General features: G+C 44.0%; 1 protein-coding gene across 1 annotated transcript in view; it reads left to right on the top strand.

Moving 5' to 3' along the window:
* CHN1 (chimerin 1) overlaps positions 1-27,989 on the top strand; it is a 322,397-nt gene that overhangs the window by 31,275 nt on the left and 263,133 nt on the right. Inside the window, exon 2 of the mRNA XM_029605826.1 lies at positions 27,087-27,125. Coding sequence (XP_029461686.1) covers positions 27,087-27,125 — 39 coding nt within the window. The remainder of the gene's footprint in view (positions 1-27,086; positions 27,126-27,989) is intronic.

Raw genomic sequence — 27,989 nt, 5'->3', positions numbered from 1 at the left:
TGCGGCCTAACTTAGCCGAACTTTTGTGGCATCTTTGGGCCTCTCCCTGTCTTGCCCCTCAGGGCCTTTCTGTATTGCTGCCTTCAGGCTTTAGGTTCCATATTCTGTGTTGTCGTTTTTTGCCCTGTCTTGCTCTGTAGGTCTGTTCCTGTCCCAGCCTGAGTTCCAGTCTTTCCTGCATGCTATTCCTGAGTTCCAGCCTTACCTGCATTCCCCTCCAGTTCAAGCCTTGGTTCTAGCCCTACCTACATGTCCAAGCCTTGCTTCCACTGCACCAGACTGTCCAGGCCTTGCTCTAGATTTTCCAGGCTTTCCAAGCCTTGTTCTGGCTATACCAGACTGTCCAAACCTTGCTCCACTCTCACCAGACCTCCCAAGCCTTGCTCCAATCTTGTTCAGTCATCCTTAGCCACTCCGGAGGTGGTGTTCCCCACACTCCACCCAGTTCAGAGCCACAACAGGCATGAGGCACTCGAAGCTTCAAGGCAATTGAAGCATAGCATCGAGGCACTCGAAGCACAGAATCATCTAGGCACTCGAAGCACAGCATCGAGGCACTGGAAGCATTGAAGCATCGCATCGAGGCACTGGAAGCTTTGAATCACTGAGAGAAGCTATATGCAGGCCAACTGCTGGAGGGTATATCTTATCTACACCTTTCACTTACCACAGCTCTCATTCATTCTTCGCTGATAATGGAGACCTCATGGCTGGAGTCTCCAGCTCTGGTATGCCTAATACTGTCACTTGCTTAAAAAACAAAACAAAAGAGCAGGAGAAACCCTGCCTGAAGTCAGAGAGCACATCAGTTGCTCGAACAGACTGAGGCAAGAGGGGAAAATATTTTCTGCCTGTACATTCAAAGAGACAGACAGAATAATCCAACCCTATTCAGCATTTGTACAGGAGTTCCAGTATCACCCATCACGGTGGCCACTTCTCAGAACCCTTCATATGGGATTCTTGGTCTTCTCACAAAATCACAGTGGAGTAAAACTGAAGGTGGTTGACAATGACATTGTCCCCTCAAAGGTTACTGGAAGAGCCCTGGTTTTTCTTTGTTATCATTGGAGTCCTGAGTTAATAAACTCTCACTTTCATGCCAGAGTTCTACAGATACACCTGCTAATCTATTTCTGGATACGCCAGATACTGTACCGGGATACTTCTCATACTCAGTTCATGTCAAGGTAGGAACAAGGCCTCATTTTCCAAAGCATCTACTCGCTTACATCTGGCTTCTACATGTATACAGTCACTTTATTTAGAGTTAAGTGGTTTTTAAGGTTTGCCACAAGACATGCTACTTGCCCATAGTTTTACCCATGTTGAGTGCAATTCACATGGGAATATGGCTTTTGATGATTGCTGTGATATTATGTTACATTAAATATGTAACTCCTTTGAACATTCACTTGTTAGCAACAGAGCCCCTTTCATAAGAGTCTTCGGGAACCTCCTTATGATGCCCCAACAGAGTTGGAGATTTTCCTAGTCTACAACATTCTGAGCTGTTTGCCATGAGCATGTGGTAACACCTATCTCTGCCATTCCTATGGCCGCAAAACTGAATCTCAGAGGCAGAGTTCCAATTCTCCGGGGTGCACAGTTCTCCATCTGCCACATCAGTTAGTTGCTGTTGGGTCTGCCCTGACCAGGTCTCCTGTATATTCTTGGCAAGGAATAATTCCAAAGCTCCATATTTTCTACCACACCTCTATGCACCTGTTCTGTGTAATTAAGTAGTCTGTATTCAAAATCTGAGGGGTTTTCATACCTACAACCGCTTTTGAAGGCGGAGGAATACATTCATCGCCTTCTGCCTCTGAACTTTTCAACTCCTTTTCACTCATCAGCTTCGAATGGAATTTGGCATATGACGTGGCTCAGGGCACATAGCATCTGAGATAATTTCCACGAGAAGTCACCTGATGTCCCTAATCTCTGTGATAAGTTAAGAAATGGAATGTAGTGGTCCAGTCCTATAATGGGTCCCCGACCACCTTCTGTTCTTACCACCCGGCAGCCTGAATGCCATTCAGCCTAAAACACACAACAGGCCCGATGCAAACCCAATCCCTGGTTTTTCAACCCTCTGAATTCTGTTCTGGAGTGGGATAGGATCCAAATTTTCACTGTGGCTTGGCATTAGATAGCCAAGGACCTGTGGGTCCTCCGGATCATGGAGTCTGGATACCATTTGTATTTCTCCTTTCTACCATTTCCTTCATAGTGTTCAAATTTTGATCTATATCTGTCCTCCTTGAGGCAGTCTCATGGTGCAGTGCAGTAACTTCTTCATTAACCAACAATAAAGCAGTTCTCTGTGTCCCAGTATAGGAATGCATGGGAGGGGGGGGGGGAATTGTCAGGGGGAGGTGAGAGTGAGAGTTTGGGATGGAATCTTTCTCCCTTGCAGTCCCCACAGACTCTCTCTCTCCACTGTATATATGGGTTATGGGGATAGTGGGAGTGGGTTTAGGGGGTGAAGTGGGAGTATATGCATGTCAGGAGTGAGGTGGATATGTGTGTCAACTCTCCCTCTTACACTATCTACTCTGCCCCTTCATCCCTCTTCTCCCCCTGTGTATATGAAGGGAGCTGGGACATTGGGGGGAGGTTGTGTATGTGTGTTATTGGGCTGGTGTGAATAACTGGTTATGTGTGAGTTGGGGAATAACTGAGGGTGTTTGGTGTGTGTGTGTGTGTGTCAGGGAGTGGATGGACATGTGGCATGTTTGTGAGGGGGTTATCTGGGCGATGATTGGGGGTTAGGGGGATGTCAGGATTGACTGGATGGGGTATGTGGGTGGGAGGAGTAACATAGTAATGACGGCAGAAAAAGACCAAATGGTCCATCCAGTCTGCCCAGCAAGCTTCCCATGCAGGTTACCCCCATGATTCTGTTAAGGGTAGTAACTGCTGCTCCGTGCAGGTTACCCCCAGGCCCACTACCCCATGCTTTTTCCAATCATTCCCAACATCTAGGCTTTAGTGATTCACAGTGTTTATCCCATGCACGTTGGAAATCCTTCATGATTTTAATCTTCACCACTTCCTCCGGAAGGTCATTCCAGGCATCTACCACCCTCTCTGTGTAGGGGAATGACTTGGTGTGTGAGTGCACTTCTCCCTTGCACTCTCTTCTCCTCTTCCTGTGTAGGTGTACATGTGGGTAGGGGTACATATGCGTTGTGAGGTTGGAGTAGAGAGTGTGTGTCAGGGAAAGAGTGGTGTGGTTTGAGTTGCATGAGGAAGAACACACCTTTTACTCGTGTGTATAGAGTTGGTGGTGAGGGATGAGTGTGCAGTAGGAAGGTGGGGGTTGGTGGTGTGAGGATGTATGTGTGTTTGTGTAGGTGGGTGGGTGAGTGGGTTTGTGTGTTGGGTAGAGGTGGGCATGGGGAGTTGGTGGATGGAGATGAGGGTGGAAGGGTGTGCATGTGGGAGGTGCATGGGTGACAATGTGGAATGGGAGATTTGCACTCTCCTCTTCCCACCCCTCTCCTTCCTCCAGCCTCATTACCCTTCATTCTTCTACTGCTTCCTTCCTCCAACTCCCATCACCTGTCACTCTCCCACTGCTCTCTTCATCCAGGCCTTGTTGCTCCTCACTCCCCCATTGCTTCCTTCCTCTAGCCCCTATCATCCCTTTCTCTTCCACTTCTCCCTTCTCCCAGCCAGTCACCCTCTCTCCCATTCCTTTCCTCCTGCCTCCTTTAGTCCCCCATTGCTCCCTTCTCCTTCCCTCTGTGCCCCCTCCCTCTGTGCCCCCTCCCACTATGCCCTTCTCCCTCCCTCGTACCTCTGAGCTATTTTTCTCTCACTGCTCCCTTGCCCCTCTCCCACTATGCCTCTCCCTCCCACTGCTTCCTTCCCTCCCCACTATGCTCTCACTGTTCCCTTCCCTCTCCCTCTATACCTTATGCCCTCTTTTTCCCACTGCGCCCTTCCCCTCCCTCTCCCACCATGCCCCCTCACTCCCATTGCTCATTACCTCTCACTCGCCTACTATACCCCCTCCCATCCCATATTCCCCCTCCCCACCTCTTTCCATTCTCCCCCCACTCTCTCTCCCCATCCTTCCATTGTTCCTCTCCTCCCTTTGCTCCCTTCACTCTCCCCCTGCACCCCCTCTCTCCTGCTGCTCCCCTTCCCCCCCCTTCCCCCCCTTCCCCCCCTCCCCACTACACCCCTTTCACCTTCCTCCACCAGTTGGCCCTCCCCCTTCCCTTCCACCTTGGGCTCCACCAGCTCTTCTGTTGCCTGCTACCCCTTCTCTTTCTCTCCTGCACTGGTGGGGCCCAGGAAACACCCACCAGCTCTTCTGCTGCCTGTGCTGTTGCGCCTCTTTCACTGATGGGCCTGGGAAAACCCCAACAGCCTGATTCTATTGCTTCCATTTTCCTTTGTTGTTTTGTGCTGGTGGGGCCTCGGAACCCCCACCAGCTCGTCTACTGTTGGCTGCTGCTTCTCTTTGTCTCCTGAGCTGTGCGGTCTGGGAAATCCCCACTAGCTGTTGTGCTGCTGGTACCTCGGTGAGGTTATCTTTGTTTGTTTGTTTCCTCGAGCTGATGGAGCCCGGGAAACTTTCACTAGCCCTTTTGCTGTCTGTGCTGCTGCTCTGCATTTTCCGGTTGGGGCCTGGGAAACCCCAACCAGCTTTTTGTTTGCTGGCGCTACTGCTGCATTGGTTGGCCCCGCGCCACGATGAAGGCTTCAGCGCTTCTTTCTTTCTGCCAGTAGCACCATCTACTGCTTAAGGTGGGATCATTGTGTTGCATATGAGCAGACATGATGCAATGATTACTTGGAGCCCCTACTATTTTTATAATATAGAGCTATATATACATGTTTGTCTAACTATCTATCTATAATAACCCCTAATTGACTATTCCGCTATGTTCCAGTGTATCCTGTGCATTGGGCTATCAGTGGTCTACCCAAGTGTGATCTGGGCATGTTGAAGGGGCGAGAGAGTACTGAGTTGCAGTTGGTGAGCTGTTGCAGCAGCAGTTTGAGGAGGGCGACAGTCTGTGAGCAGCAGCCTCAATTGCTGAAGAAATTTATAGAGCTGCCTACCAGCATGAAGCCCTTGGAAATGACTTCACTCTCTTTTTGAGCATTTCAGTGCTCTTTCAGGCCGATACAGTACAGACGCGAAAAAAAAAAGTGCGGCAGAACTGGGCGCCCGAGCGTTTGACGCGCGCACATTTCAATAGTCATTATCAATAGTGAAATGCACACTACTCCCCTGTGGCTGAGCCAACAACACTAGTTGTACAGGGTAGGGATAATCTGCCTGTTAAAAGTAGTCCTGGAGGGCATTTTGTAAATGGGGGCTAACACTTCAGATGTTTAAAGCCCACGTTCTCTACTACCTGCAGTGGCTAGTCATCCAGGGCAATAATTTCCCCGATGCTCCTTATTATTTTGATGCCGCCTTCCTTTTGCCTAGGACAGCAATATGAAACAGCACCCCATTTCCTCTATGGTTGATTACTGCTTTGGATGCATGGCAGGGAGCTAGTGGCCTGCCATCTGACTACTAGAAAGGGCCATGGGATCAGCTTGGGAAAAGATTTTCCCCTTTTCAACCCCTTTTCATTGGCTTTTACTTGGAGTGGGAGAAGGGGTCCCCAAGCTAGTACTGCCATCCTTTCTTGATACCAATGCTAATGGATGCTGCTTCTGCAGATGTATACCAGTGTTCATCAGATGCATCACTTGCTTCCCTCAACTGATATTCTTACTGCAGAGATTACACTGAGCAAGACACAGGTCCTGCCTCACTAAAATGCCTCCAGATTAGGAATGTCTTCCATGATCTCTTCTCTACATCTTTAGAGGCTGATGCTGGCACTGGAGTTGAAATAGAGGCTGGACCCTGAAGAAAAATGACAGGGGCATCATTCACGCTCTCTACATGTGCTGCCTTCTCTTCCTGCTTTTAACACCGTCAGTATTGTCTGTCTCCACCATCACTGCACTGTAGGCTAAGATGCTACTGACTATACCTCCCAAATTTTCTTCATCTACTAGCTCTTCAATTTCTGATTCATAGAATTCCAGACCAGATTTTTTCTCAGAATCAGTTGTTGAAAATACTGTGTCCATTGCATTGAACAACAAACACATAACCAAACAACATTCCATTGCATTGAACAACAAACACATAACCAAAATCAATATGTGTGTAACTTTTAAGCAGATTAAGTTTCATTCTTTTAAAGCTCAGCAAAAGAGTAAAAGTACAATTTTTTTTGTTTGTAATTTTCTGTTTATTAGAAGGGTGATGCAACATAACAGACCGTACAACTGTTCTCTGATACAAAACGTCAGTACCATGCAGTTAAGAACATAAGAACATAAGAAATTGCCATGCTGGGACAGACCAAGGGTCCATCAAGCCCAGCATCCTGTTTCCAACAGAGGCCAAAAACCAGGCCACAAGAACCTGGCAATTACCCAAACACTAAGAAGAACCCATGCTACTGATGCAATTAATAGCAGTGGCTATTCCCTAAGTATAATTGATTAATAGCCATTAATGAACTTCTCCTCCAAGAACTTATCCAAACCTTTTTTGAACCCAGCTACACTAACTGCACTAACCACATCCTCCTGCAACAAATTCCAGAGCTTTATTGTGCGTTGAGTGAAAAAGAATTTTCTCCGATTAGTCTTAAATGTGTTACTTGCTAACTTCATGGAATGCCCCCTAGTACTTCTATTATTCGAAAGTGTAAATAACCGAGTCACATCTACTCGTTCAAGACCTCTCATGATCTTAAAGACCTCTATCATATCCCCCCTCAGCCGTCTCTTCTCCAAGCTGAACAGCCCTAACCTCTTCAGCCTTTCCTCATAGGGGAGCTGTTCCATCCCCTTTATCATTTTGGTTGCCCTTCTCTGTACCTTCTCCATCGCAACTATATCTTTTTTTAGATGCGGCGACCAGAATTGTACACAGTATTCAAGTTGCGGTCTCACCATGGAACGATACAGAGGCATTATGACATTTTCCGTTCCATTAACCATTCCCTTCCTAATAATTCCTAACATTCTATTTGCTTTATTTACTGCTGCAGCACACTGAGCCGACGATTATAAAGTATTATCCACTATGATGCCTAGATTTTTTTCCTGGGTGGTAGCTCCTAATATGGAACCTAACATCGTGTAACTACAGCAAGGGTTATTTTTCCCTATGTGCAACACCTTGCACTTGTCCACATTAAATTTCATCTGCCATTTGGATGCCCAATCTTCCAGTCTTGCAAGGTCTTCCTGTAATGTATCACAGTCTGCCTGTGATTTAACTACTCTGAATAATTTTGTATCATCCGCAAATTTGATAACCTCACTCATTGTATTCCTTTCCAGATCATTTATATAGTTTTCGAAAATTTTCAACATACAAGTGGGATAGGTGTCCCAAACGAACATGAAGCAACCATAAAGAATTTTCGAGAAATACATACATACAAATAAAATCCCTTCTATCTCCCCCCCTTACTCCCTCCCCTCCCGCTTCCCACTCCATACTCAGACATTGTGAGTTTTAGACCATTGTTGAAAACGTTGCCAACTCTTATAATATTTATCCAGCCTATCTCTTCTCAGTGCCGTCAAATATTCCATATGAGAAATCCCTTTCAGTCTGCATAAAACCGAAGAAAAGGGAGGTGCACAGGGTTCCTTCCAGTGTCTGGCTATTTCACCCCTCACCGCTAGGGCTACTGCTCTGATAAAATAACCCTGTGGTAGCTGCACCTGCTGATTCAAAAAACTTAACAGCATTTCTTTAGGTTGGAGTTGAATATCAGCCTGTAATAAAGTCTTCAGCCAATTCTCAGTGGATTTCCATAAAGATTGTATCTCAGGACATAGCCACCACATATGATAGAAGGTTCCCTCCTGACCACAATTTCTCCAGCATAGAGTCCTCTCGTAGCCCCATGCTTTTCAATTTACACGGGGTAACATACCACCGAAATAACATTTTATAACTATTTTCCACTAAATGCGCTGCTATAGAGCTACGGGCACTGGCTAGAAAACATTCATCCCACTCCCTTTCTGTAAAGGGTGTCCCCAAATCAATTTCCCACGCTTTAATATGCTTCGGCTTAAGCGTCAAGGCTCCATTAAGGAGAGTATAGATCTTAGAGATGACCCCTGTCATCACATGAGCTTTTTCACAATACACTTCAATAAGTGTTTTCCCTTTTAACATATCTGCTCGAACTATTTTGGAATGTAAGAAGTGTCACAGCTACACATAAGCAAACTTGTCTGCTGCGGGCAGCTGATAAGCCCGCCCAACTTCCTCAAAAGATTTTATCCCTTGATCATACCACCAGTGTCCAAGCGTACTCAGTCCCCGCCGCGCCCATGTTTGAAAAACCTTCCCGCCTTTACCAGCAGGAAACTCCGCACATCCCCTGATCCTAGTGGAATATAGATACTGTCTATCCCCCACTAAATGTTTCCTCCATCTCTGCCACAGTATCACCGTGGTAGCCAAACATGAGGGTATGGCTGCAAGTCCGGAAGTACCGACCTTCCTTCCCCAAAACAAATCTTCGATCACCATCGGGGTTGCCATATCGCGTTCTGGAAGGACCCATTGCTTAAGCCGTTGTAGATTGTGAAGGTCTACAAGCGCTCTGAGTTGTGAGGCCACATAATATTTCAATAAATTGGGCACTCCCAATCCCCCATCTATTTTAAACTGATAAAGCACCACCCGTGCTACCCTTGGCGGTCTCCTCTTCCAAATAAATGAAAAAATCTTAGCTTGTGGACCCCGTAAATAATTAGGTGGAACCAAGTATGGTAATGTTTGGAAAAGGTAGGCTAGTCGAGGTAAAAAGGTCATTTTAATGGCCGCAATCCTACCCAGCCATGTGAGATTTAACCGGTCCCACTTCTGTAAAATCGCTCACTTTCTGCGATTGGGGAAGATAATTCAGTTCAAATAAGTCATTACAGGTAGTGCTTAGCTGAACACCCAGGTACTTCACAGAGTGTTTTGCCCACGTGAATGGGAACTGCTGTTTTAAACATGGCAGCATCGAGGGGGGCATGAAAATAGGCAGAATCTCAGATTTATCTTTATTTACTTTGAACCCCGATACCTTACTGAACTCCTCCAATGCTGGTACTAAACCCTGAAGAGACTGTGCGAGTTCTGTCAACGTAAACAGCACATCGTCAGCATATAATGTGATCTTATACACAGTATCTTTGACCTGGATCCCCTTTATACTCTCCCTTCCCCTAATTGTCTCTGCCAAAGGCTCTAAATACAAGGCAAATAACGGGGACAGAGGACACCCTTGTCTGGTCCCTCTTTGTACCATAAAGTTATTGGAATAACGTCCATTTACCTTTATGCACGCTGCTGGCTGCCTGTATAATTCTTGTACCCATTTTAGAAATCCCCCACCCAAGCCAACTTTCTGCATAACTTGAAAAAGAAAAGGCCAGTGTACCCTATCAAACGCCTTTTCTGCGTCTACCAAAAGTACAATGTTAAAGGTATTCTAGTAACCTAAACTGTTACAATGTGAATTGGAAATGAATCATTACACTTACCAATTAATATTATTTACAAACTATGTTACTGACCCTCAAATGGCACCTATGTAACTTAAGATACATTAGCTTCTTTTTATGTGCCTGAATGTAAACCGTTGTGACTGTTCCCACCAAACGACGGTATAGAAAAATGTTAAATAAAATAAATAAATTGCCTCAGAAGCAGTGACCAATGTAAAGAAGCATGCTGTTAGTTTTGGTTGTTGCACTTCTGCCCCAGTCCATGGTCCTACCCTGCTACTGCTAGCCTTAAACAGCTCTCCTGCCTTTTCCCTGTGCTCCAAAACAAGAGGGAAAGGAACAGGCAGCAGTGGCACATGCTCTCCAAATTTCACTTTATTCTGCCTTGAGCTGCCTTACACTTCTACCATTCTGCAGCTAAAAAATGTCTCTCTTCAGTTAGGGGTAGGTTGGGCTGTGTCTGCAGCAAATCCTTTACCCCGTCAAGGCTTCCATTCCCTCCTCTACCTTTTCCTTTTAGAGGCGTGATGGAATTTGAAGTGCTCATTAGGGTTTGGATATCACAAAGGAATTTATTTATTGTAAATGTCTGTCATGAGCACACACATACACATATATACACAGTGTATGTGTGTGCTGTGCAGTGCATGTCTGACTACTTTTACACACACACAACAACTGTTAGAAAGTTAAACAGAACCAACAAGACTGGCAGCTTGGCAAGGCTCTTAATCTTCACTTTTGGACATTCATACAGAGATAAAAGCACTGTTTCAAGCTCCATACTCCTATCCTTTCCCAGTGAACAGAGAAAGTGCATTGCTACTGCCTCTGTCTTTCTTTTACAGTGACTGAGACCACTGCAATAGAGAGGATCAGAAACAGCCTTTTACCAGTACCAAAGCCAACTTTGTTTTAAAGCTTTTTTTTAGTTCTCAGAGATCTACTCAAAAACAGAATCTTATCCACCAACTGCTAGAGAGGAAATGGAGACTTTCTTGTACATGCTCAGCTATTTCAGTGGGAGGACATCAGTATAACTTGATGAAGATGACATGATAGGCTAGTTAAAAAATAAAAAAGATGCTCCACTATGATTTGTCCTCCTGGGTCCCTTGCCAACTTGTCTTGCCTAGGCTCCCAAGAGGATGTGATGCCACACAAGCAAGAGTTGGTTGTTCAGTGCTCATAGCACAGCCATAGAGTTGAATGGGAAACAAATAAATGAGATAAAAATTTTGGTTTAAATTTGTAGGCAACCTTCATTCATTTTGGGGGGCCACAAATGAAACAAAAATGAACTAATTTGTTGCATTTTACTTATTCATTTCAAACAAATGCACATTCCTAATATATAAAATTCCTGTGATGACCCCTCCCACAACAAAGAAGGCTTAAAGCTATTTAGAAAATCAAATATATCTTAAAAGGTAGAATATTAGGAAATATTTAGGCATACACATGACTCCATGGGCATTACTAGGCACTGGTATGTCATTCCATGCTTGCTGCCAGCATTCTTCCCAGAATATCTGATGCCTGGCATATGCGATGCATGGTTGGCTGGTCGGGAAAGACCTGAATGTTGAGTTTAATCATTTTTGCGGGGGAGGGATTTATGCTTCAGGTCACTCTTCAGGTGGGTGACTCAAGGGGTGTCTGCTCCATCTGCTGCCCTCTATCAAATGTTCAGCCAATTATGTAGCTGAGCATTGCAACAGAAAGAGGATTGAATGAAGCACAGAGGAGGGGAGAGAGTCGGGCGCCTTCATTTTTGGAGGAGGAACCTCCTTCTCCCCCTTCACGTGCACCACTTCTCTTGGCCTAGAAGAGGCCCAGCTTATGGTCCTGAGCCCCAAATCTTTGAGGAACCTAGCAATATTTTTGCATAACGCTGGAATTTAGCCTATAAAAATAAAAGTTATGCACTTCAAATTATTTTACAGAGCTTTTTTCGTTCTTGTTACACACTGCTTGATTTATCTTGATTAGCAGAACCATCTGCTGTACATTTATGTCAAAATAAAAGGATTTTCAAGAGAGATGCTGAATAGATTTTTTTAAGCCAAATTGTTTTTGGCTTTAAATTTGGACTAATAGGCAAATATTTGTTAATTTCCAAAAATGGGTACTTGTTTGAAATGTATTACCATTTCGAACATGTTTTTTAGAACAAGAAGCATTTAAAAAGGGACACAAATGATATGGTAGGTATGGCAGGAACAAACATGCTTTTGTGGTAGTTCTTTTCATTAAATCCTTTAAGGATTTCTTTCAGATTTGGGAGAACTGATTGTTGGGCTTGCCAGAAAAATTTCAGCTTAATTGTATTCAGCATTGGTTGCTGACTCAGGTATTCTATCACCTTCACCACTTGTCTGAAGGCTCTAACCTCATGCATGTTCTTTGTTGGTATCCTGAAAGCTATCATGGTTTGTAGCCCTCAAAGACAAGAATTGCCCATTATTGATATCATTGCAGTTTGGTATATATTTATTTAGTTATCTGGTTTTTATATTCTGCTTTTCAGCACTTCAAAGCAGTTTACATTCAGGTACTGTAGGTTTTCCCTATCCCCAGAGGGTTTATAATCCAAGTACCTGATTCATTAAAGGTTTTTCTCATAGACACAAAATAGGAGAAAAGCCTTAATGAATGTGGCCCTAAATGTGTACCTGAGGCAACTGAGGGGTAAAGTAACTTGCCCAAGGTCACAAGGAGTGGCAATGGGATTTGAACCCATAGTCCTGGACTGTAACAGTAACTCTGCCATTAAAGCAGATTATTATTATAAGTACAACATATTTAGCTTTGTGTGTTGGTTTCTCTTCTAAATGTCAAGCATGACCTTTCTTTGCTTCCCCCTCTTTGAGACAATATCTTCTTTCATTGACCTAAACCTAGACTGCTCTGTCTCTTGAAGAGCCAGAGTCAAGACTATTTTGTAGTGCCATTGCAGAAGAGATCCAGGCTTAGGTCAACCTTTCTTGAGCTGTAGCGACTCCAAAACATTGTGAAGGTGATGCACTCAGGACCTGAAGGCACTATGGAAAGATACATGCTCAGGAGTGCACTTTGCTGGCAGAGCAGGACACTGAAGTGTTCATTTTAAAAAGATATGCCCCTTCCAATTTTCGAATAACAGGAAGTTTGAAAGAAATCTCAGTTTAAAGAAAAAAAGTTTTAATTTAACTAGGAGTACATTGTAATGGATTCAGCTGTAGCCATAGTCCAAAATTGTGGTTAACTTTTCAAAAGCAATTCAGGATCTGTGATTTGTTTTCCTAAATATGATGCAATATCTTGCAGTTTTTCTTTCAAGTTTGCATTGTATAAAATTGCCCAGCAATGCCTTGAAATTTTAAATATTGCCTAAGGTTAAATATTCTTATTTTGATATTATATGACTGCCACCAAATTGAAGAATGCAGTGCAAGAATGAAGTATATTTTGTTGTAGCAGCAGCAGAGCCAGTAGACGTTCTCAAGAGTTTGGTTTTAGTGAAACATGGATGGATGGATTAATAAAGACAATGCAGGTATAGCTAATTCTGCAGCATAATGAACAACATTCATTTTCAGAAACCAGTTGAAGTGCCTGAAAAGGTACTTTTCCCTAGTCTTAACTATCATACCCTCTTATTTTCTCATCCCAAAAATATCTCCAGATTTCTTTAAAAATGATGTAATGTTACACCCAATATGATCTATGCTGGCATTCTGAAGCTGGTCAAATCTATTTCCTGTCAGCCTGAGAGGATCCCCTTTATTTGGTTTGTTGCTTCTAAAGAAATAAATATCCTCCTGCAGGGTCCATTTTTATGTCTGTCTGTACATTGTAATTAAATCCCCCCTCAATCATCTTTTCTAAGGAAAATAAAAGTAACCTGGGCAACCTCTGCGTTGTATGCCTTTTATTAGCCTATGGCCCTTTCTAACATTTTGGTATCCTTTTTTAGAATAGCAGCCAAAGCAGGACCCACATCCCACATTTAGCCTGAGCTGATCCTTATATTGTGAAAGCATGTTTAACCCCACCTCCATGTCCTCACTAAAGTTGATAAGGGCTCACTGCAGAGCTGCTGGGACTAGAAGCAGCCCTGTCATATCCTCTGCTTCATTCTGATGGGGGGGGATAGGAAAGCTTCAGGGTGCCCGAGGGCAGGAAATTTCTCACAGTCTTAAATAATCATTCTCTTGTGTAATAATTGGTGTTCCCTCAAAAGTAAAGTTTACTGAAATAAAATTTCTTTAGTGTCCATCTGACACAGTGCACATTTTCTGGGAGATTAAGCCTTTGGCGAAGATGAAGTCTTATACTTTACAAAATTACAAGATACATTGCAAAATCCCTTCCAGAATTTAGTTGGAATGGTTTCTCTTAATGGATGGCTTTGGTGGTTTCCTGCTCTCTAGAAGAAACCCTGGTAACTGACATGCAGTTGATGCTGCTCTGTCTTCTTTTTGACTCTTGATGGGCATTGCACTCCTTTATCTCCACTGTTAGGTGCTAGGTGTGCAAATTTCCACCTCTCTCATGTGGTAGTACTGAATGGGCGCTCTGTACACTGTACTCTGTTCTTCCCAAAATGATTGGCAACTGGAAGGCAGCACATACTCTAACTGGACTAGTTAGTATAAAACTCCTCCTTTCTTGAAAATGCATAAAAAATATTGTGAGATTTCCAGATCCCCCTACTGGCAAACCCACCACTGAAAATAGAGAAAATAGGAAGGGAAAGCTTCAAACTTGCTTTCCCCGACATGTCCTCTTTGAAGCTTCTTCCCTGACACATAACTCCTGTGCCATCTGTATGTCCTTCTTCTCTCTAAATCCTCTTGACTCAAAAACTCTGTATGGATCACTGCATTGTTCATTGAAATGATCTACTCAAGCACCCTTCCATGCGTGGCGTGCTAAAGAAATGGTTCAGCCTACTTCTAACTTCTCTATCCAAAGACAATATGTTCACTGTGAGGAACACATCTTCCTGGCAAGCATCCAAAGGGTCCTTAAACATGCTGTCTGAATCCCCCTTTTAGTTATATGCATGTAGTATTCCATTTCTTTTCAACTTGAGCAGATTCTCAGATTAGCAAAATACCTTCTATTTTCTGCTGCTCTAGAATCAAAGCCTAGTCTATGGAAATTGGTATGAAGGCCTAAAAGAGAAGAGATATGGTTGTAAATAAGCAGACCAGTAATACTGTTTCCTTAGTTTCCATTTCTCTTCCTCCATGCTATCCATTTTATTTATTTACTTATAAGAACACGTACGATTCCTTACTAATTTAATGTGCTTCTTTTATAAAGGGCTGGTTTTGGTAGTGGTAGGAGATGGTATGTTCAGTTTGTAAGAGCACACCTTTGAGAGGTTGCCAGAATGGGTTGTTTCTTGCAATGATATGAGAGACCCTAGAGTTTTCTAGCGAGCAGAGTGGTAGATGTATAGTAAGAAGGCAGGAAATTGTCTCCTTTCTCTCTGCAGTGAGCTACAGGAGACACTCAGACAGCAGAGGAGCTGTTGTGTTCAGGACAGAGGCTGCAGGCCCAAAAGAAGGGTTTTGTAGGCTCCATCCCAATATTCTGAGAGTAAAGGAGGAAAAGCTAGTCAAAATTCCAGACATAGTCTGAGGGTTATGGACAGGAGAAGGAGTAAGAGTATCCTAAGAGTGGCTGTTGCTGTTATGATTTTTTTTTCAGGGAAAGAGAGAATCCTATCTCTGAGCTCAATTGAGTTGAATTTTTCTGGTGTTCCAATAAGAGATCTAGACATGGAAACCATTCAGCTGCCTGCTGTAGTTTTGGTGAAGAGCAGTTTTTCATTAATTATTGCAGTTAGGGGCCATCTCAGGTACCAAGCGCTGTGCATTGCCATGTGAAAAGTCTCTAGTTCAATACCCAAGACACGGCTTCTGCTTCCCAGGGCAACTGGGGCTAAAGATGTTGCAGAGACAGTGTTCACAGTCCCTGGGAGTGGGGGCAGGAGGGGGAGTCAATGTCATTACTTAAGGGTGACAACTCGGTGGCTAGTTTAAGGACCCATAACTGCAATCTTTTGGAAGGTACCTTACTGCGGGCTACAGGCCCAGGAGCCATCACTGCAATGATCAAACTAAGTATGTTGGGGATGATGGCAATATAAAATCCGGAGAATAATCCCTGGGTAGTTGTGCATGAAGCCCATAATGCAAATCCAGGCTCTGGTTCTGAGTGAGCTAGATGTACAAAGGAGGAGGAAAAAACTGTTGGGAGAAATAAAAACATCCATTCTGGTTAGTGCACAAGATACCAAGCTGGTATTAAACATCAAGAAAGAAAGGAACTTGTACCCATATGGTACTCAGCCTTAGGAGAGCAGACTGGCTTTCACTGCAGCAGAGCAGGACCATTGGAATTCAGGTTCACGGGGTAACCCAAAGAGCATAGGAAATCCAGGGCCTGTTCACTAGGAGATGTGCAAGAGAAAAGAAAGAGGGATTCCTGAGAGTGTACAAATGGAAGAAAGTGATTCATTTCCATGTAAATACATACTGTGTCAGATTGTTGAGTTTAAGTAAATGTTTGTTGTTGGAACACTGTCTAGCAAGGGGAGAGTGTGATTTATTCAAGTCCAACTGTCAAACCTCAAGGAACTAGAAGTGTATCTTTCCTCCATCTCGGGAATGGACCTGCACTGCAGCAAGCCCCCCTTTACATTGAGTACATGGAAGGGAGACTACGTACTAAAAGTTAAGTTGACCCTTCTTGTGTTTACGGGAATAGGTCTGGCATTTTGCATCCAGTATCCTAGCAATAGTAGTTCTACTAGAATGTAAACGTTAAGGATAATGTCTGCTATGAATTCTGTAGGCACATTCAAGACTGTGTGGGCTCCCATCTCAGCTTAGAAAAGTTTTAATTGGTTATTTTGATAAAGGGGTAATGCTAAAACCTCACAGTTTGCTGAACTTGTTTCTTTAACAGTAGTTTTACAGTCTAAAAGTCAGTATTATTTTAAGACATGCAAAAGAATGAATGTGAAATGTTCTGGTTTTCTATTAAATTTCTTAACTTTCTCATCCACCTGTGTCTTTTTTTCCCCAGGCCTTTTCTCCTAGTCTCCATTCTGTTCATTCTTGTTAAAAATGGTTCCAACTCCGCATTGGCAGCTGCTATACCATCTGATTTATAATTATTTTCATTCAGAAGGGTACAAACTGAAACAGTTTGAGATGAAAGCATAAGATTAACTTGCAGTCTCATTAGAATTCAGAGGACTCTTGTAAAATGTGCATTTTTAGACTGAGGAGTGGAGTTTAATTAGAAGAAAAAGACCAATCTTTTTAGCACTATCATATTGTCCTTCACGGACATTACCTATACGAGTATCTCTCAAGAATGAAGTTTAAGAGCAAAAATCAAAATGTCATCTGAAAATATTTTTTTTACCTATGAATTTAGGGAAAATTTTGTTTTTGTTTACTCTGCTTGAAATGTCATTGCTGTTCTTAAGTCCAGTTTCTGAGAGAGAGTCAGAAGAGATCTTTTTTTTTCATCAACCAACAAAGCATTTTCCTGGTCTGCTTTGGAAAGTCACTGGATCCTACTCTGAAACTGTGTTAGTTCAACATCAGATCACATGTTGATTCTACTTTTTTACTGAGCTACATAATAATATGGGTAGCCAGGACTCACTCTTCTCCCTTCACCTAACCTCTTACATCAACAATAAAACACAGACTCCAGTTTGGGATCAAACAGGCCGCAGCTATATTAACAATAACTCCAGGTGCCCGAGCTCAATTAACCCTTATATACAAAGGCCCCATAATGCCCCAGCCACGCCCCAGCAAGGCATACCTGTCCAGGCCTGCCGGTCTTGTACCAATAGCATAATTCGTATACTTCCCCTTCAACCCCCGCCATGCCCCAGCAAGGGGTCGTTAAACCAGCTCCCGCCACTGGCCAGCAAGGAGCCTCCCACAGGACAACTGCACCCAATTGTCCTGCTTGCCTTTCAGTCCTGACACCTGTCAGGTCGCCGTACCATACAAGACCACTCTGCCTCCTTATTGGCTCAGGCAACCCATCACCGGCCCAGGATGACCCATCCTGTGACCCCCCCCCCAAAGATGCAGCCTCCGGATCCCTAATGCAATAACTCCTCCTAGGCCTCCTGAATAGAATTCAAAAACAAATCCATTCCAATAAAAGAAAAATGGACCCCGTCCTCTCCGAAAAACCCCTTGTTATATTCCCACACCCATTCGTGGCGAATATGACGTCTTCCCATTAGTACCAACCAGGAACCAATTTGCTTATTTGTCTTGGCGCGACATCGCTGCCAAATCGTAGTACTCTTTTCAGTAGGCCTCAGAACAATATCGGACCAACAAATCACCGCCTGGTGCAAAATTAAGGATATTGCCATCAGATCCTTACGCACCATGCTGATAAATTGTCATCCAGACATGGAACCCCGTTCCCCCCCAAATGAATAACCACCGCGTGCGGATAGCCAAATCGCACAATGCTCCTCTGTATGCAGGGAAGCAACTCGTCCCATTTCATGCCACCGCGACCTATCCAGTGCACAGTCCCATTTAGTCGGCTCAGGTCCAAATGAATTCTGTATGGATGTTTCTGTGCGTGTCTGAATGCCTGTACAATGTAAGAATGTCCCATCAGCCAAATTTCTCGAGCTCAACTTACAGGACCTGCAAAGAGAAAAGTGTTAGTGTATGCGCTCCCTCATTGTGGCCCCGGGCGTATGTATCCCTTGAAGGCCCCCGACTTCCACCGCCCAGTTCTTTGAATTGTTCCACTCAGCAGACCAGCACCAGCAGCTGACGTAGCCACTCCAATGCGGAACGAATGGGTCCCAAAACGCGAGACATCCAAACCCAATGCGCCCAGGCCCGCCTTCAATACCACTTCAAACTGGAACTTAGTGAGCGGACGCAAATCCTAATGGACTAAAAATCTGTCCTCCCCTACTGGCCGAAGGGCCACAAAAGCCATGTAATTTGCTATCTGGCAGGTTCTACATCCCGGGATAGCCCGCAACCCCACAGAAGCACCGTTCCCTAACTGATCGGTCTTCGACCGAGGGATAAATAAAACAATAGTTTCGGGGGTCCTTGTAACAAACCGGGTAAGGAGCCCAGAAGTCTTCCATCCCTTCGTGGCTCTGGCCACCAGCTCACTAACTCTGAAATCCCCAAAGAATGCAAACACGAAAGCCACCCGGAATAGTTGGCATTCATACCTGGAGCTACAAACATGTGCAAGGACATCCCATAACCTGAGCAATATGTCATGAGTAATAGGCAACCTCCCCGCAGAAACCCTCATTCCTTCCCTAGCCCAGCCAAGCAATAATCGCCTAATCAAAAAACGACTGCAAAGGAAGCCCCATCCATGCACTCTCATAAAAATGGAAAAACCCGATATACGCCTACCCACCGCTGCCCTAGTACCCCCCTCCTTCTTAGCCTTTTCAATGTAACTCATGAGGGCCAAATCAGATACCGGGCCTCCACACCAATCCTTTTCTGCCAGGAAAGACACCACCTGTTCAACTCCCCGCACGTAAGCAGACCACATAGCTGCAGCTAATGATGCTTGTAACATCTTCCAGGCTTCAGGGAACCAAATTGCCAGAGGAAAAGAGGCACTGAATCTCCTTGAGGGTCTGCCTCCGGCACCAGCCTCCTGAACAGGTCCCACTTTGAATGAGAAAGAGAATCTGCGATAGTATTAGAGACTCCTGGTACATGACGCGCCCAAACTGACACATTCAATTCCATACAACATAATATGAACTCCCGGAGTAATTCAGAAACTAGTAAACTTTTTGCCGCTCTTTTATTAATTATTTCTACTACTCCCAAGTTGTCACACCAGAAAATCACTTTCTTATTCCGCAACTTCTCTCCCCACAGTACTACCGCAACTACTATGGGAAATAATTCTAAAAAAGTGATATTCCTTGTAACTCCCGACTGGTGCCATGAAGCTGCGCACCAAGCACCCTGATAATAAGCTCCGAACCCAATTGAGCCTGCCGCATCAGTAAACAGCTCCAGGTCCACATTTGACACCGCTTCCGACTGCCACATCAATGTCCCATTAAAGTGAGATAAAAATCTGTTCCAAACATCCAAATCCTTCCTCATCCTGTAAGTTATTCTAATACAGTGAAACTGTTTAACTCCAGACATAGCATCAGACAATCGTCGCAAGAAAGCCCTGCCCATGGGGATCACTCTACAGGTGAAATTTAAACTCCCGACCAAAGATTGTACTTGCTGCAACGTCAGCTTCTTTGCCCTAAGTGCTTGCGATACTAAACTTTTTAACTCACACACCTTAGCTTCTGGTAATCTTGACAGCCTAGCCACAGAATCCAATTCTATGCCCAGAAAAACAAGACATGTCGCTGGTCGCACTGTTTTATCTACCTCTATCGGGATTCCGAACTCCTGTGTCAGCATATAAAAAACGGTCAAGAGATCTGCACAAATACTAGAATCAGCCTCCCCGACAAATAAAAAGTCATCCAAATAGTGCACCACATTATTACAACCCGATTCCTGTTGCAAAACCCAGTGAATAAAGGAACTAAAAGCCTCAAAGTAAGCACAAGCAATTGAGCATCCCGTTGGAAGGCATTTATCTACAAAATAACTACCCTGAAAATTAAATCCCAACAAGGGCATGCTTCCCGAATGTATAGGTAATATCCTGAATGCAGATTCTATATCTACCTTGGCCATCAGTGCACCCATGCCGCACTTCTGCACCAAGCGCACCGCAGAACCAAAAGAGGCATATTGGACTGTACACTGGTCTCGAGGAATAAAATCATTAACAGACCGACCTGCCGGGAAGGACAGGTTATGTATTAATTGGAATTTTCCCAGCTCCTTCTTCGGGATAACCGCCAATGGGGACAATACGAGATCCTCAAAAGGAGGTTCCTGAAATGGCCCCGCAAATCATCCCAAACTTATTTCTGAAACTAATTTATTAAGAACTACCTCAGGCTTTCTCGCAACTGAAGAGGAATTGCCCCTGCCCCCAACCCCTGTGGGCCCTTCAAACGGAATAATGAAACCTTCTGTAAAACCCTGCCATAGCAACAACACCCGTTCTGAATCTGGATACTTGGGTAACCAAGCCCGGAGTGCCTCCACTCTAACAGGAGAAGGGGCTAAACGTAAATCCTTATTTTGTAACATTTTTGTACAATCCCCCCCACCCCCCTGTAACCGCTGCCCCACTTGCAGCCCCAAGTGAGCAGCTTGCTACACTTGGACGGTGGATGAGCCGCCCCGCACCCGGAGCAGGCGTGACGGAACTTACAGTCTGTAAAGTTACATGATGATCTGTTAAACCACCAACAGACGTCGGCTGTCCCTGCCCCACTCCGAACTGTTCCCCCTGTGCCTGACCTACAAAAGGAATGTCCCCTGGAACTCGCACCCACCCCAGCCATGCTATGACCTGCTGAAGAGATTTTGGCTGACATCTGCGTGAGCCATAGCCCCACATCACGCGTCCCCCAGGACATAAACCTATTTTCTTCCATGCGATCACGGAAATGCTCATCATAGTTTAACCATGACCATCCATCATACTCTTTGCTCGCAGCTAAAATGGTATCCGCATACGTAAGCAGTGGGCCATATTGAGTACTATCTCTATATCCGATCACACTAGCTAATCTAAGGAAACATCTGATCCAATTTAGCACGTTCCTAGCCACTTTCTTATGTGTGCCTGGAAAACGCTCAACCTTCTTCTTCTTAGATTCCTTTCTCTGCCCTCTCCTTCCCTCCAGTAGCTTAAATATATCGCTTCTGCCTTATTTTCTTTTTTAACGCTCTTGGCACCTCCTCCCACAGCTCAGTACACGATACAAGCGCAGGCGCTCCTCTATCTGGCCCTTTTTCACCCTTCTCCTTCTCACCACCTGAAGTAGAACAGGAAGAGGAAGAGGACAACGATGAGGAATCGGACGAACTAGAGCTACTACTCTTTCGCTTGCGTTTATTCTTCCCTGCCGCCCTTATCGCCCTCTGCCCCTCCTCATCAGCCGCAGTTACCTCCATTCCCGATGCCCTTACTCTCCTCTCTCTCTTCCTGCCCTTCCTTTCCCGCACAGTTTTCCTAACAGTAATTGCCGCTGCATCACCTCTACACTTACCCCCGTGACTCGTCCTTCCATCTCCTTCACCCTCTGTGTGACCCACTGTGCCGGTAACACCTGCTGCTTCAGACCGAGGATTCCCACGCCACTCCTCCTCCTGCGACGTGCTTGGATCTTCCGGCATTGGTTGTCCTCCAGGGCTCTGCGATGGTAAAAGCACAGCAGCAGCAGCAGTACCCAGCACAGTAGACCTGTTTATGCTACCCATTTCATACCGTGCTCTGTCTCCACTAAACCCCAATTCGGGACTACACTCGGGGATCTCCAAGCAGGTGGCGCCAAAGATCCAAACAGGAATCCCATCTCGCCCCCCAATGGCCAAAATCCAGCTGGAACCCCCCAATTAGGACCCAGTGGAGAAGCTGTATGGACCAAAAGTCCGCCAGAAGCCCAGGGAGCTGTTGGTCCCCATGGCCCCTGTGCACCCTCACTCCCCAGTCCAACTCCCCAGTCACTAAACTGATGCCCAAGACCCGAACCCCCAAATCCCCACTCTCCTGGATAGCCCGAGCCAGGCAGAATAGGCCTGCCCCCCCCCCCCCCCCACTCCCTCGACACCTCCGAAACCTGCATTAGCGCTGACCAGATCCCCTGCCTCTTCCCTATTCGGCACTCGCTTCTCAATATCGAGTAAACGCTGAGCATTACCACTCTGCACCACACCCCTCGTCCCACAGGGTGCAGGATTAGTCTCCCTTTGCCCCACTGCCACACCTGCTCCCCTGCATGCACCCATGTTCCTTTCCAACCCCCAAAACGAGGCCTTTGGGATCAGTCTCATCCCTCCCCGTAAACACTGGCCCAGGTTCGGAAACTTCCACCCCAGACAGCAACACTCCAGGAGCAGCCGCTGCATCCTCATTCTCCCCAACTGACATAGAGAAGGCAGGACCTGAGGCACTGAGGACACAAACAGGCCCTCCCTTCCCAGCCATCGCAGTTTTCCCTCGCCTTTGGACCCGACACTGTTCGGCACCCAGGCACCTCCGGCCATCCCCCTCAGCTAACAGCACCTGCGCCCCAATTCCTCCCACTCCTTTCTTCCGCAATCCTGCCTGCTTAACCTCCCGCAGCACAGCAATAATTAAGCCTTCGCCCGCCTCCATTTCATGCTCACTCGGCTCAGCATGTAGGCGAATCGCAGACCCGTCAGCCACTCCCGGCTCAACCTCCACCTCAGCAACTTCCTCAGAATCCATGTATTAAACGTCCGAATTTGTGTTTTTTGTGGGTTTTTTTGTTTTTAAGCTCAAATAACTCAAATACCTCACAGGACTCAGGTGATAAGGGGGCAGACAGCATCTGCCCCCTTATCACCAAACAACTATCTTCCCAAAAAAAATGCAAAAAACCCTGGTACAAAACTAATCTAAAAGAACTAAAACAAGCCCTCAGGAAAGCTGAAAGGAATTGGCGCAATAACCCTTCCCCAACCCTACTGGCGCGCTACAAAACTTCCCTACACAATTATAATAATGAAATAAATACGGCCAAAAAGAATTTCCCTGCCACCAAAATTCATCAGTACCAATTCAACCCTAAAGCTCTATTTGAATATGTCAACTCCTTGACCAGTCTCTCCCCAAATATAATCCCAGAAGAACAAGCCAAAACTAAATGTGAACAATTGGCTATGTTTTTCCATGAGAAAGTTAACAAACTTATGACTCGTTTTCCTTCCACCCCTCACACACCACAAAACAATTACAACATCCAATCTACCAATCACACAGCAACACTTACACAGTTTGAACACACTACTGACATAGAAATTGAAACCATACTAAAAAAAATTAGACCATCTACTCACCCTTCTGATACCATTCCCACAAAACTTCTCCTCACCATACCAGACCTAATAGCCCGTCCAATTTCAATGATTATTAACTCATCCTTTGATGCAGGCATGGTTCCCAATCCATTAAAACAAGCGATTCTTAAACCTTCCCTCAAGAAACCTAAATTGGACCCTACTGATCTGAGCAATTTCCGCCCCATATCCAATCTTCAGTTCATTGCAAAAATCTTAGAAAAAACTATCAACCGCCAACTCAGTGAATATTTAGACGAACATCTGATCCTATCCCCATCCCAATATGGTTTTCGGAAACTACACAGCACAGAAACCCTACTTATATCACTTTCTAACTATCTGATCAAAAGTTTAGACAAAGGACTATCCCATCTGCTAATTATCTTAGACATATCGGCTGCATTTGATACAGTCAGCCATCAGATACTCCTCAAACGTCTTGATGAGATTGGAATTACTGGCACAGCCCACAATTGGTTCACTTCATACCTCAGCAATAGGAATTATAAAGTCAAATTAGGCAACCATGAATCTAAGGAAATCCCCCTTGCTCATGGAGTCCCCCAAGGCTCCTCCCTGTCTTCTACGCTATTTAATATTTACCTGTTACCCCTTTGCCAGCTCCTGTCCAACCTTAAGATGCCGCACTATCTGTACGCCGATGATGTACAAATTCTAATTCCTATCACTGATTCCATACCAAAAGCCCTTGATATCTGGCATGTCACACTCAACGCAATCAACAATCTACTTAATTCTATACAACTTGCTCTTAATACTACAAAAACTGAACTTATGGTTATAACTTCTCCCACACCTTCCCATACTATGCCGACAATGCCTATCACATTACCCCACACCCAATTTTCCTACCAATTACGTGATTTAGGAGTTATACTAGACAACCACATGACATTCAAAAAATATATCAATACAATTCTGAAAGAATGTTTTTTCAAGATCCACACAATTAAAAAAATTAAAACCTTTACTACATTTCGCTGATTTCCGCACCGTACTCCAAGCCATGGTATTCTCTAAAATTGACTACTGTAACGCGCTGCTATTAGGACTACCCAAAAATGCCATCAATCCGTTACAAATTCTACAGAACACTGCCGCTCGCATCCTCATCAACACTACCTCAAAGGAGCATATTACACCTATCCTTAAACGTTTACATTGGCTACCCATTCACTTTCGTATTCAATATAAGGTTTTAACCCTCATACACAAAGCCCTCCATAAATCCGAAATGAACTGGTTCTCTAACGCCTTACAATTTCATACCTCTAACAGGCCGATCAGAAACCCTTACATGGCTACCTTGCAAACCCCTTCACCTCAACTCTATAAATATTCATCCACTAAGGCCCGCGCCCTGTCACTAGCTGGCCCTACCTTATGGAACTCTATGCCCACTGAACTACGACTTGAGCAATCCCTGAAGATTTAAAAAAAAAAATCTCAAGACATGGCTATTTACTCAAGCCTACACATGATCCCCTTGCTACTGCCAACTCCATGCTTTCCATCTTACAAGCACTTTAAACAATATCCCTCTCGTTCTGCCTTCCCCTTGATGCAACATTTCTAATTACCCCGACACGTCCAATCCTCTCTTCCTCCCCCCCTCCTCTCTCTCTTCCTCCCCTCCCCCCACCCTCTTTTTCTCTAATCTTAGTTTTTGCCATTCAAATTACTTAGTTACTTTCACTGTTAGTTATCTATGCATTAGTTCATAATTTACTATTATCTTGTTATATGTACAATGTTACGCCTTCTCAGTTATTTTTACTAGTTCATTATTATTACTACCTTGTTCTATGTACAACGCTCTGACGTATTGTTTTTGTTACCTGTAAACTGACGTGATATCCTAGGATGAACGACGGTATTTAAAAACCAATAAATAAATAAGTGCAGCGGCTTCGGGGAGCAACAGCAGACGAGTGTTTCTTCATTTCATTTTTTTTTTTTCATTTAAAAAAATTTATTAATCGCTTAACACAAAAGGCCTAAGCGATATACAAAATGAACATACATAATAAAAACAAGAAAATTAACAAAACCAAAACAAACAAACATTATAAATTATATAAAATAATAAAAATACAATAATATCACATCTGAATAAAAATGAACATTTTTACTTCAGTACAATAATCATAAACACAGAAGCAAAATGAGAATCGAACAATGCATTACAGCCTGAACGCACGGGCAAGGAGAAATTCTTTATAGGATGATTTAAATTTCTTAACATCGTCCATAGATCTCAATTCTATAGGGATTGAATTCCATTGAGAGGGTGCCGCAATTGAAAAAGAGGTCTCTCGGGTACTAAACAGACGAGCTTGACGAATAGAAGGGACTTCGAGATAATTCAATAATGAAGATCTCAGGCATCTCACTGGCTTATATATTCTCAATAAAGCATTAAACCAATGTGACGAGTTGGAGTTACATAGTTTAAAAACAATTAAACCAATTTTAAAGGAAATCCGGTCGCAAACAGGTAACCAATTAAGGTGACAAAGCACTGGTGAAATTCTCTCAAAACGTTTTAGATTGGAAACCAACCGAGCAGCTGAATTTAATAACAACTGAAGAGAATGAATTTGACATTTTGGTAACCCAATGTAAAGTCCATTACTGACCATTACTCCCCCCTCATACATCCCCCACCAGGCTCCTCCCATCTGGGCAACCACAACAGGGGAACCAATAGGTTCCCGCATTTTTCCCCTGAGGCTTGAAATCAAACCTCGTCATTTAGTCAGCCAATGGGCTTCTCTGCCGAGCACTGACATCACCTTCAGTGCTCAGCAGCTCACCCCTCCCCCTCGGGAGCCAGCACGAATTGTGACTGGTGCCCATATTACTCCGGGCACCCGATATGCCATTGGGTGCCCTTCTCGATGCAGGAGTTGATAGTTACCATAAGCCAAGCACTTGGCACCTGTTTTCTAACACTAGAAGTAAGCTGTACTAGAAAATCCATCCTTGCTGGTAAAATCCATCCTTGCTGGTAAAAATGGAATTCAAGCCAGTAAACAAGTAGTCAAACATCTGAAAGGAAATATAAAAGTAGAGAACTAGCTAGAGTTTTATGTCCTTTGCTTATATATGAAGGAAATTTTATAAATATGAATGAGAAGCACCATATTGTAGACACGCGATCTGTCTGTAGATTGTATAACATACTTGAGGCAAATATATTTGCTTCTTGTAGCATCCTGTAGACTTTTGTTATTAAAGGAATGTGATTCCTTTTTTTTTTCACAGTATTTGACATTTTGTTAAAACTGATCAGAGCACTAAATGAGTGAGGCATCTCTAATAAAGGCATAACATTATTTCTGTACTTTAGCTCTTTGTTCTTCAGCTAATGAATACATTAATCTGGCTAATATTAGTCAATGCAAGCAAATAATACAGTTTTAATAAAAGATGTATTTTCTCTGTTTAGTGCTAAGATACTATTAATAGTGTGTTTGTTCTTTTTAGATAATGATGAATACAGACCTCCTGTGTGGAAATCTTACTGTAAGTACTTTGTTTTTTAAGAAACTTATTCTGTATTCAATTTCTTGTCACACAACAAAACAGAGCTGAAATAAATGGTGTTAGTGATTTGACAATTTTCATAGCCTTGAGAAAACATGCTGTATTTTACATAAGCCATTTTTACTTCCCTTCCCCCCACTCCCAAGCAGGCCCACCTGAAAAGACAGGAAATCCTATCCAGGGGGACAACATTTTCATTGTTCTGCCAATAAAGCTGATAGGGTATGCTGTCCCCGTTGCTGTGAGAGCAATGCTTAATGATGGTTAAATAGTCCTCCCAGAGTATAATGGTGCTGTAAAAGCAAGACTGATAATACTGTGAACATTATTGGCAGACAAATGAGGGATGCTTAGCTGGGGGGATAGAATTGTCCTCCCAGCCAGGAATTCCTGTCTTTTATTTATTTATTTTATTTATTTAAAAATGTCTGTCCCACCATATTCAGTGGTTACTGTTCTAAGCAGATAAGATTTTCAGGTGGGCCTGCTTAGGTGAGGGGAGGAGGATTCGGAGGTCAGCATAAGGTTGCAGCAAAGGGTTGCAACTTTGGACAGGTTGGGGGTGTCACTGCCATGCAATTTTGTCAGCTGGTAGGTGAGAGGGCGAGCATTGAGCCTTTCATTTTTCAAGACAAGTGTGGAAAGAAATTATTCTCGGAGGGACTGGTTTGCTCCCCTCATCATAACTTTTTTTACATGACTGAAGGAGGTTACAGTTTCATTTCTTCTTATGGGAATTAAACAAGGTTCTCAGGAGTTCAGGCTAGGTTGGGCCTAATTTTTAAGCAGGGCAAGGGAATGATAAGGCTGTTAAGGTTCTACTTTTTTTTTTTAACGAGGTGG

This window comes from Rhinatrema bivittatum, chromosome 6, assembly GCF_901001135.1.
Source record: "Rhinatrema bivittatum chromosome 6, aRhiBiv1.1, whole genome shotgun sequence".
NCBI lineage: Eukaryota > Metazoa > Chordata > Amphibia > Gymnophiona > Rhinatrematidae > Rhinatrema > Rhinatrema bivittatum.
This window is presented reverse-complemented; position numbering and strand designations above follow the sequence as displayed.